General features: G+C 54.4%; 1 protein-coding gene across 1 annotated transcript; it reads left to right on the top strand.

The window, feature by feature from the left end:
* Window positions 1-5168: 5168 nt before the first annotated feature.
* Window positions 5169-9763, top strand: Rps7 (ribosomal protein S7). The gene is given in 7 exon segments (XM_048353467.1): window positions 5169-5324; window positions 5707-5778; window positions 6211-6354; window positions 7137-7164; window positions 7167-7200; window positions 9156-9306; window positions 9650-9763. Coding segments are annotated over 7 exon segments (657 nt in total). The 5' UTR covers window positions 5169-5174; the 3' UTR covers window positions 9728-9763.
* Window positions 9764-11115: the final 1352 nt, after the last annotated feature.

Below are 11115 nucleotides of genomic sequence, written 5' to 3'. Positions count from 1 at the left end.
AAATAACCTAGTGAGGGCATCAAATGCACTCAGATGTGCAGACGCCAGGAATTTTCTGGTGTTGAAGCTTCGTGCAGTCTACCTTGAGGCAAGATAGCCAGGGTAAGGCAACAGAAAATCTAGAAAACTAAATCAGAATTCAAGCCAAGCGCGGGAGCTGAGATAGATCCAAGAAATAAGGCTGAAAAATCACTGGAATGGAACAAAATGGAGCCAACTGTTCAAAAATGTAAAGACCTGCTCTCTTCAAAATTCTTTCTCTTTTCATTCCCTTCTCTTTTGGTGTTATCTGAGATCTACTACCTCACAGGAGTCAATGGAAAGAAAATTAGCTGGAAAGAGAAGTAACTACAAAGAGAAAATGTCTGGTTTTGTAACTCTGTGAACTGGGAACAATATCTAAAAATGACCCTAAAAGAATGGACACCTGTATAATAAACCCTCTTATGGTAGAGCCAACTGGACTCCTTGTCTCCAGGTAGAATCATATAATCAAAACATGGTAACTGTGGGCTGGGAATGTGGCTTAGTGGTAGAGTGCTTGCTAGCATGCATGAAGTCCTGGGTTCAATTCCTCAGTGCCACATAAACAGAAAATGTTGGAAGTGGCGCTGTGGCTCAAGTGGTAGAGTGAGTGCTAGACTTGAGCAAAAGGAAGCCAGGGACAGTGGTCGGGCTCTGAGTTCAAGCCCCAGGACTGGGGAAAAACAACAATGACAACAACACGGTAACAGGGAAGTTCCTAGGCAGCCATATGTCGAGACCATTTGTGGCCTCCAGTCCCCCACCCAGTTGAGGACACAAAACCCTGAAAAGCAGTCTGGCTCTGCTGGCGGCTTGTGAGAAGGTGCTGCTAGCTTAGTCCCCTTCCTCTCAAACCCGCTTTGTCTCAGCACACTAAATAAATGTGTGCTTCCTCAGTAGACTGGAAGTCCGTGTTGTCCTTGCTCTAAGCTGGTCCTGGTGGAGTGTTCCCCTCTCCTGCAGGGATCCCACCTTTTCTGAGTACTCCGCCAGCGGCACTCTGGAACGTCCCCTGGCCGCCCTGGAAGGCTGCGGGGCGGCCATGCTGGTGGCGTTTTAACCGATGTTCTCTGGAGGCTGTGGGCTTTTGTGCCCGAGGCTGCTTTGTGGTGTGCGAGACAGGGAGCCGTGTGCAGGGCGTGGCATGTGCGCACACTCGTGTGTGTTCCTGAGGATCGAGCCCAGGTACTTAAGCCTCCTTGTCTTGTTGTTCTCTCGCTGGGGCTTGAATGCAGGACCTGGACACGCTACCCCTAAGTTTGTTTGTTTGTTTGTTTGTTTCTCAAGGCGTGTCCTCACCCCTTGAGCCACAGCTCCACTTCAGCTTGTCACTAGTTAATTGGAGTTTGTCTGCCTGGACTGGATTGGAACCTGGATCCTCAAGTATCAGTCGTGTGTGTGTGTGTGTGTGTGTGTGTGTGTGTGTGCGCGCGCGCGCAAGCACTGGTCCTTGGGGTTTTTTTGCTTTGTTTTTTTTTTATTTATTATTATTATTTTTTTTTTTTGCCAGTCCTGGGCCTTGGACTCAGGGCCCGAGCACTGTCCCTGGCTTCTTTTTGCTCAAGGCTAGCACTCTACCACTTGAGCCACAGCGCCCCTTCTGGCCGTTTTCTGTATATGTGGTGCTGGGGAATCGAACCCAGGGCCTCATGTATACGAGGCAAGCTCTCTTGCCACTAGGCCATATCCCCAGCCGGGTCCTTGGGTTTGAACTGAACACTGTCCTTGAACTTCTTGCTCAAAATTACTGTGCTCTACCATGTGAGCTACAGCTCCACACTTGGCTTCATGGTGGTTGGAGATGAGCATCGCCCAGACTTTCCTAAACAGGCTGGCTTGGAATTGCAATCAGACCTCGGACCTCCTGAGTAGCTAGGATTACAGGCGTGAGCCACCAGCACCCAGCAGCTCTTAGCCTTTTGAGTTACTGGGATTTCAGGTGTGAACCGACAGTACTCACAGCTTTTTTGTGGAGAGGCACCCGTCATTTACTTGGGTTCATTGATTAAAAAGCAGGATAACAACGAGGTGTCTCAGCCTCTGCTGTGCATCTGTGTTGTTTGATTTGAGCCATTCTCTTCTGCAGTCACTTTACAGTCACCTTGAGCTTCAGAAAGGACAACATTTTATGGATGAGCATCTTGCGACAAAAGGCCAATGGCCCATATGACAGGCGATACTGACTTCATGTTATTGTGACAAAAGGTAATAAATCCTAGCTACTCAAGAGGCTGAGATCTGAGAATCATACTTTGAACCCAGCCAGGGAGAAAAGTCCACTGAGACTCCTATTTCCAATTAACCACTCAAAAAAACAGAAGCGGAGCTGTAACTCAAGTGCACTATACCTGAGCAAAAGAGATAAGCAACAGTGCCCAAGCCCTGATTTCAAGCCCCACCACTGACCAAGAAGAAAATGTAAAACCGCTGTCAAGGAAGAGAACTGTCCAGCGCTGCGGGCAGTGACATGTTTCCGCCCCTCAAGTGACAAAGCCATAGCAATTTCTCAGGATCCAATCCAGAAACAAGGACCAGGATAAAGAAAAGCAACTGCATCTAGGACTGGGACAGTTTAATAATTACTTAAACCTTTCTCCCAATGCCTCCAGTTATTAGTCATTTTTTTTGGTAGGTCCTGGGTCTTGAACTCGGGGCCTGGGTGCTGTCCTTGAGCTCTTTTGCTCAAGCTACTACTTTGAACCACAGTTCCGCTTCTGGTTTTTCAGTAGTTAATTGGAGATAAGAGACTCACAGGGACTTTTCTGCCCGTGGTTGACTTTGAACCACAATCTTCAGCCTTCCGCAATAGCCAGGATGACAGGCGTGAGACACCAGCGCCTGGCACGTTTCTGTGTACACCCATAGCTCATGCCTGGAGCCTGAAGTAACTAAAGACGGGTTGATCTACTGCCCTCCTAAGCTGCTTGTGCCATGAAACACAACGTCTTTTCTCTGCCCGCCGCTCATCTCTGCATTTGTACGTAGGAACAAGTGGCCAGACCTGACATGTGGATTCCCAGGGGTTTGGGGCAGCAGACTTGGGTTGTGGCTTCAAATATGCGTAGACAGTAACTCCCCAGCCCCGCATGTGTTGCTTTACATCGACGATGAGCCCCACACTTGAAGTAGCGGTGCCTGCGTGGTTACGTCCCATTCGCCGGCGGGCTCTGACGCGTGGGCGTGGCGGTCCGGACCGTGCACAGGAAGTGACGCCTGAGCACTGCAGCACAGGGGGCTAGCGCAGGGCTTCCGGCCTCACCCTGAGCTGGTCCTGGCCGGTAGGGTGATCGTAGTAAGGACGGGCTTGCCAGCTCCAAGTGGAGGGGAGAGAAAGGAACTCCCAGGAAGGGCAGTGCATTAACTCTTCCTTCCTTCCTTCCTTTCTTTTTTTTTTTCGCCAGTCCTGGGGCTTGAACTCAGGGCCCGAGCACTGTCCCTGAGCTTCTTTGTACTCGAGGCTAGGACTCTACTACCACTTGAGCTATAGCTCCACTTCCAGCTTTTTCTGTACATGTGGTGCTGAGAATTGAACCCAGGGCTTCATGCGTGCTAGGCAAGCACTCTACCAATCTACCGCTAGGCCACAGTCCCAGCCCAATGCATTAACTCTTTTTTAAAAATTTTATTGTCAAACTGATGTACAGATAGGTTACAGTTCATACGTTAGGCACTGGATACATTTTTTGTACTGTTAATGCATTAACTCTTGGGGCTGGGGATATGGCCTAGTGGCAAGAGTGCTCGCCTCGTATACATGAAGCCCTGGGTTCGATTCCCCAGCACCACATATACAGAAAATGGCCAGAGGTGGCGCTGTGGCTCAAGAGGTAGAGTGCTAGCCTTGGAAGTGGAAGCCAGGGGCTGTTCTCAGGCCCTGAGTTCAAGCCCCAGGACTGGCAAAAAAAAAAAAAAAATGCATTAACTCTTGATGGAGCTGAGAGGCCTATCAATTCACCTCCATTGCAAGGGATCCTCACGGGCTCTCCTGTCACTTCATTAGGACAGTTTAGGATCAGGAGGAAAAGGATGAGTCTGAAGCTGCTCTGACCTCTGGCTCTTGGCATCTCAAGACACTGAGGAGAGACATTCCCAGCACGGGGCTTTCTTTTCTTTCTTTCTGCCAATCCTGGGGCTTGAACTCAGGGCCTGGGCACAGTCCCTGAGCTTCTTTGTACTCAAGGCTAGCACTCTACTACTTGAGCCACAGTGGGACTTCCAGCCTTTTCTGTTTATGTGCTGCTGAGGAATCGAACCCAGGGCTTCAGGCGTGTTAGGCAAGCACTCTACTGTTAAACCACATTCCCAGCCCCTGGCCTTTTTTGTTTGTTTTTATGGTACTTTAACACACCATAGACGTCGTTTAACAGGTCTTGGAACACAACTGTCCACTCTCCACCCAGCTGCCACAGGCCCCTGGGTCCCTTCAAGATGACCCTGTACACACTGAAATGAAGTCCTTTCCACAGAAAGCTATCTTAGCTCCCTGGTCCTGAGTTTCCAGGCCTCGCCCTGCCCAGTCCTCACTCCTGCCTCAGTATGACCAGCGGGCTTGTTACAAACAGAAGGCATGGTGTGCATCCCTGTCCCCTTGGGCGACGTTGTGACACTCCGTGTTACAAGGTGGGGACTCGGGTGGGCGTCCGGGCCACGGCCAGGGAGCCCAGGTGATGGGGTCACTGCCCTTGGGGAAGAGGTGCCAGAAAGCCAAGGGGGGGACACCGCGCAGACTCAGCACTGGACAGCACAGGTCTGCACCTCACCCGAGACTCGGGAGCTCCGGGGGTGCAAACGAGGATCGGGCCGGGCCCGGGGGCCGCGGGCGGCGACCCCGCCGGGGGGCGACCCCGTCCCGCCGCGCCACTCCGCGTCCCAGGCGCCCGGGCGGCCCGACGCCCGCCCCGCGAGGCCAGGCCCCGCCCCCGGCGCCACTTCCGGCGGCTCCCGGCCCCGCCCTCGGCCCCGCCCCTTCCGCCCGGCGCCGGGACCCGCGGCGCTCTCGCGAGACCGGGCCTCTTCCTCCCCGGCTCTCCTCACGGTAGGCTCGCGGCCCGCGCCGTCCGTCCCCGCGTTTTTCGGCCGGCTTGGGGAGGTGGGGGTCCGCGGGGGCCTCCGGGGGCGGCGGGGCCCGCGCGCGGGGCGGGATGCGGCCGATGGTCGGGGCGGCGCCCGCCGATGGCGCCCGGGCCCCGCTGACCCCCGCGCGCTCTGCCCCGCAGGACGCGGCCATGTTCAGCTCCAGCGCCAAGATCGTGAAGCCCAATGGCGAGAAGCCCGACGAGTTCGAGTCCGGCATCTCCCAGGTGCGCGCCCGACCCGGCCCGGGGAGGAGCGGGGACCCCGGCCCGGGGAGGAGGGGGGACGGGGGCAGAGACGGCCCGGGGAGGAGGGGGGACCCCGGCCCGGGGAGGGGGGACGGGGGGGGCGGAGGCGGCCCCGGGGGGAGCGGGGACCCCGGCCCGGGGAGGGGGACGGGGGGCGGAGGCGGCCCCGGGGGGAGCGGGGACCCCGGCCCGGGGAGGGGGACGGGGGGGGCGGAGGCGGCCCCGGGGGGAGCGGGGACCCCGGCCCGGGGGAGGGGGACTGGGGGCGGAGGCGGCCCCGGGGGGAGCGGGGGACCCCGGCCCGGGGAGGGGGACGGGGAGCGGGGACCCCGGGCCCACCCTATGTCCGGCCCGCCCGCAGGCGCTGCTCGAGCTGGAGATGAACACCGACCTCAAGCTCCAGCTGCGGGAGCTCAACATCACGGCGGCCAAGGTGAGCGGCCACGCGGTCCGGGGCGCGGTCCGAGTCCCAGGCGGGGGCCCTGGCATTGCCTTAGAAGGGGCTCCCAGGCCCGGGGGGGCTGGGGCTGCCTCCCGGCCCTGATCGTGTCCCTGGGGCGAACCTTAGACCAGGATTGTCAGATTTTTCCCTCCCTTGCTTTTAAATACTCAGACCGGGGCTGGGAAAGTGACTCAGTGGCAGAGCGCTTGCCCTGCATGCGTGAACGAAACTGGGTTCGATTCCTCAGTACCACGTGAGCAGAAAAACTGGAAGTGGCACTGTGGTTCAAGTGGTAGAGTGCTAGCTAGCCTTGAGCACAGACAGGCCCAGAGTTCAAGCCCCACGATCCTCCCCCTCCCCCCCAAATAGAATGGAATAGAACCAACAAGATACGAACTTTAAATGTGAAATTTCTTTTTCCAGGAAATTGAAGTTGGTGGTGGTCGGAAAGCTATCATTATTTTTGTTCCAGTTCCTCAGCTGAAGTCTTTCCAGAAAATCCAAGTCCGGCTAGTTCGTGAGTTGGAGAAAAAGTTCAGTGGGAAGCATGTTGTCTTCATTGCCCAGGTTTGTGTTCTGTTTCCTGGGTTTGATGCAATGACTCGTGTTTGGGCCTGCATTGTAGCCACGAAAACAGCCCTGTTACAGTCTCAGTGCTGGGAAAGGATACTTGCTTTCAGCACTGAAGACACGTGCTTCCAAGTCTGCAGAGTAGCAGGGTGGGTGTTTTGGAACTGATGGAGCTGCTCTTGGTATCTGAAGTGCCCTGTGGTCTGTGGATGGTGCTTCTGCATGGCCGTCACTGTCCTGGGCTCACGTCCTCAACGGAGGCTGGAACGGCACGGGAAAGAGGGCAAAATCAAGACACCATGTGGCTTTGCAGATGAAGGTTGGGGGCTAAGGGCCAGGACTTAGGGGGAAAAAGGAAAGGTGCCCAGCGTCAGGCCTTCTGGTACCTGTGCAGGTAGTGGGCGATGTGAATGTGGAAACACTTTTTACAGTAGCACTGTAATAGAAGGGATTGTGAATGGATTGGGAAGTAGCTTGAACTCAGGGCCTAGCATTTTCCCTGGCTGCTTTTGCTCAAGGCTAGCATACTGCCACTTGAGCCACAGTGCTGTTTCTGGCTTTTTCTGTGCATGTGGTGCTGAGGAATGGAACCCAGGGCTTGGTGCATGCTAGGTAAGCACTCTACCACCAAGCCCCGTTCCCAGTCCTGGGAAGTAGCTTTGTAGCAGCTTCTCGGTGAGTGGTTCCGTTTTAAAAGCAGTTCTATTCTTAGCATTATGTCGACTTAAGGCTTTTGTGTGTATGTGTCCATTTTGCTATATGATGATTTTTGCTTACAGAGGAGAATTCTGCCCAAGCCAACTAGAAAGAGCGAACAAAAAATAAGCAGAAGCGCCCCAGAAGGTGAGTGCTCTAGCTGCCTGGGAATGCCTGCCGGGCTCCCTGTGGCTGTTGGTTAACCCTGCAGGGTGCTGTGCTTGTCACACTGCGGGTGGACGGCTGCTTCCCTCTGCAGTTACAGTGCGTGCTCTCGGTTCCAGTGCGTGTGCACAGGCAGTTGTACAGTGAGTCAGGGGTTGCTCTTCGCTCTCTGGGGAAAGCATGAAATGAAGAGGAGGCTGTATGTAGCTTTTGTTCTGGTAAAAGCATCTGAGAGGTTGTGAGGTAGTGTTTTTCTGCTCTGGATTAGAGGTAAGACAAGATGGATTTTCCTAGTGGTAGTGCTGTTAACCACTGAGCTTAATTTAAGAGTGTCTGGTGGAGGTCGTGGCTAGCTGGCTTCTGTGAAATTGTTGGACCTGCAGGAATCCCCTGAAATGTATTTTTTTTTGTCTTTTCTTTTTGGTACTGGGGATCGAACCCAGGACATTGCACTTGCTAGGCAAGCACTTTGCCACTGAGCTCCATCCCAGCTCTGAACCCCCTGAAAGTATAAGTATTGTTTCTCCTGGTTGTCTGTGGGTAATCGGAGCTTTGCAGCAGTGGGAGCGGCCTACACGCGGCCTGGACCTCCCCGGGAGCCCTGTCACCGGCTCGGCCCCACACCTGCGGTGTCACTCCTTGTCCAGCTCAGCACCCCACTCACCCTGTTGAGCGCCCCGTCTGCACTGTAGGCCTCTGGTCTTGCACAAAGATCTCAGACGGGTCAGGACAATCCTGCTGTTCCAGGCCGGTTTCCTGCTTTCAGAAACTTGTAGCTCTGGACAAATGGAATCTTGAAAAGATTCTATGAATGGCTTTGTTTCTGTTAGATTTATGGTGTGTGTGTGTGTTGGTCCTGGGTTTGAGTTCAGTGCTGGCTGCTGTCCCTGAACTTTTTTTGTTCAAAGCTGATGATGCTATCTTTTGAGTCACGGCTTCCCTTCTGGCATTCTAGTGGCTAATTGGAGATGAGAGTTGCGTAGATGGCTTCACACTGATCCTCCTGTCTCTGCTTCCTGAGTAGCTGGGGTTACAGGCGTGAGCCACTGACATGGTTGGTCTTTATGGTTTAGCAGGCAAATGTTCCTTTGCAGCCTTAGCTTGTTACTGAGCAGACGCACGCGTCCACCTGCTGGGCCTTCGGGGGTCAGTGGCGTCTTGGGAAGTGCGTTTCCCTTTGGTGTGCCCTGTCTGTCAGGTTGAGGGCCACACTAGCACTGCAGGGTGGGGTTGAGCAGAACATTATGTGTGCAACCGTGGCGTGGTAAGAACCAGAGGACAACCAGGATGCCACTCCCAGGGTGGAATCGAGCCTGGCGCCTCGGCTTCTGGGGTCTGGTGCACCAAGACTGCCCAAGTGGTTAAGACAGCCTGGTCCTCCGCAGGCCTGGGCTGTGCGCGGCCCTGCTCCGCCCCGTGCTGGTGAGCGGGGTGTGGTTCCTGACTGCAGTGTCTGGCGGTAGGCATATTCGGTTCCTTGCAGCGGGCTTTTTATGGTCAAGCTCCTGCGTTGGAGCCCTTGGAGTCAAGGAGAGTCGGGGACTGAGCTGCTGAGCCGCTGCTGTAGCGGTGGTGAGCTCTGAACCTCCTGAGGGGCCATCCTGGCGGTTGGCACGCTGGCTTGGTCCTGCTGGGTGGGCCCGGGGTGGGTCAGGTGGCATGCCGAGCTGGAGGCACTTTGGTCATCGATGTTAGTATTTCAGGATTAATCTTGGCAGTGTTTGGTTTTTGACTGTAGAGAATAGTGTGGAAATTGTGTGTAAGTCCCTGACGGCTTCCACGACCAGCATGTAGATCCCCAGAACCACGTAGATCACACCTCACATGGGCGAGGCTTTAGGAGGAAATGGCTACGCTCCCGTAGGCAGAGCGGGCTGCTTGGGGGCCCACGGGCGGGGGCGCCCTGGCCGCACGCTCACCGTCGCTGCCTCCTCCAGCCGCACGCTGACGGCCGTGCACGACGCCATCCTGGAGGACCTGGTCTTCCCCAGCGAGATCGTGGGCAAGAGGGTCCGGGTGAAGCTGGACGGCAGCCGGCTCATCAAGGTCCACCTGGACCGCGCGCAGCAGAACAACGTGGAGCACAAGGTAGGGCCGCGGGGGGAGGAGGCCCCTGGTCAGTTGGGCCAGGTTCTGCGTCGGGTTATTGCAGAAGACAGGTGAACGTCCCTGTGCTCTTGAGGAAGGCTGCCTGTTGCTGAGTCGGTTGGGCGGTGTGTTCGGATCCAGAGGTGTTGGCATGGCAGCGCCCTGGCTCTGCGGGCTGGGGGTGTGTGTGTGCACGCGCGCGTGTGCAGCGTGAGTGCCATGGTGCATGGGGATGAACTTCCTCAGCCCCCTGCGGGCTCCGCCCAGCTGCACAGCCGCCGGGGGCTGCATGTAGGGCCGACACAGTGTGTCTTTTGGTAACGCATTCTCTCTTTCCTCGTAGGTGGAAACGTTTTCTGGTGTGTATAAGAAGCTCACGGGCAAGGATGTTAATTTTGAATTCCCAGAGTTTCAGTTGTAAAGAGAGATGAGTAAATAAAGTGTAATTCTTAGCGTGGGTTTTGCTGTGTCTCTCATTCCGCTAGTGGCGCAGAGGGGCACGGTCGGGGTGTCACACTGGGGTGTCATGGATACCCAGTGTACCAAAACCATACACAGTACGGGAGAAGCCACGCACAATTCACATCGCACGTTAAAACAGCAGCAACGGAATCCTTGTTAACGTATCCTGCCAGGAGTTGATTTTGCTTAGCCTCATATGTCATATGTACATAGCTCTTGAGCTATTGTGATCCTCTGCTAGGACTGACTATCCTAGATATTTTTTTTAGTAATTGTTTGGCTTTAGAGACATGGTGTAAAGCCACTGTCCAAAATATGTAGAAATACCATTTGAAAGGATGTTATTTTACACACACATTCTCTGCTTTTTTTTTCCCTGTTTCTTGGGCAGATGTTTTGCCACCCAAGCTACACCCTCACCTGTTCTGCATTTCTAGCTCAGATAGGGTCTGAATTTTGCCTACGTTGGCCTTAGACCTGATACTCGGACGTACCTCTCCCTTGTAGCTGGGTTACAGGTGAGAGCCACCACACCCGATATTTATTGAGCTCAGCTTACCAAGTTGGCTATTACTGGGCTGAGATCCTCGCCTTCCCTGTCTTCACCTTCTGTAGCTTGGGCTACGGGGATGCACCACCTCCACCTTACCCGGGTTCAGTTCAGGTCAGCAACCTTGAATGTGACTGCTGTTGAGAAAGGTTTTGATAATATGACAGTCCTGGGCTTGACCTCCATCTGGACTCTATCCGGTAAGCCACAGCTCGACTTCCAGCTTTTTTTTTTTTTCTTTCCAGTCCTGGGGTTTGAACTCAGGGCCTGTCCCGGGCTTCTTTTTACTCAAGGCTAGCACTCTACCACTTGAGCCACAGCATCACTTGGCTTCTTCTATATATGTGGTGCTCAGGATTGAACACAGTGCTTCATGCATGCTAGGCAAGTGCTCTGCCTCTAGGCCACGTGGAGCTTTTCTGGTGAATAATTGAAGAGGCCCATGGACATTCCAGCCTGGCTGCTTTGAGCTAGGATCCTCAAGTCTCAGCCTCCTGAGTCGCTAGGATTATAGACAGGGCCGCCGACACCCAAGTAAGAAATTCTCCCAAATTTTATCCTTCATCCTAGAGAACTGAGCTTCACTCAGTGAACCAACAATTCTATCCTGCTCGCTAGACTCATTTAGGGATTTTGAGTGTGTGATTGTTTTGGTGAAACAATTTGTTTTGGTGAAACAAATTGTTTTGGTGAAAGAGAGGCCTCAAAACTGATGTTCCCATGTGCAGGGATTATAGGCATGTACCACTAGGAGTGGCGGTGGGTGGGTAGGCCCCATTCTTCGTTTCTAGTCCACA

This window comes from Perognathus longimembris, chromosome 8, assembly GCF_023159225.1.
Source record: "Perognathus longimembris pacificus isolate PPM17 chromosome 8, ASM2315922v1, whole genome shotgun sequence".
Taxonomy (NCBI): Eukaryota; Metazoa; Chordata; class Mammalia; order Rodentia; family Heteromyidae; genus Perognathus; species Perognathus longimembris.
The sequence above is the reverse complement of the archived record's forward strand: the minus strand, read 5'-3'. Positions and strand labels throughout refer to the sequence as shown.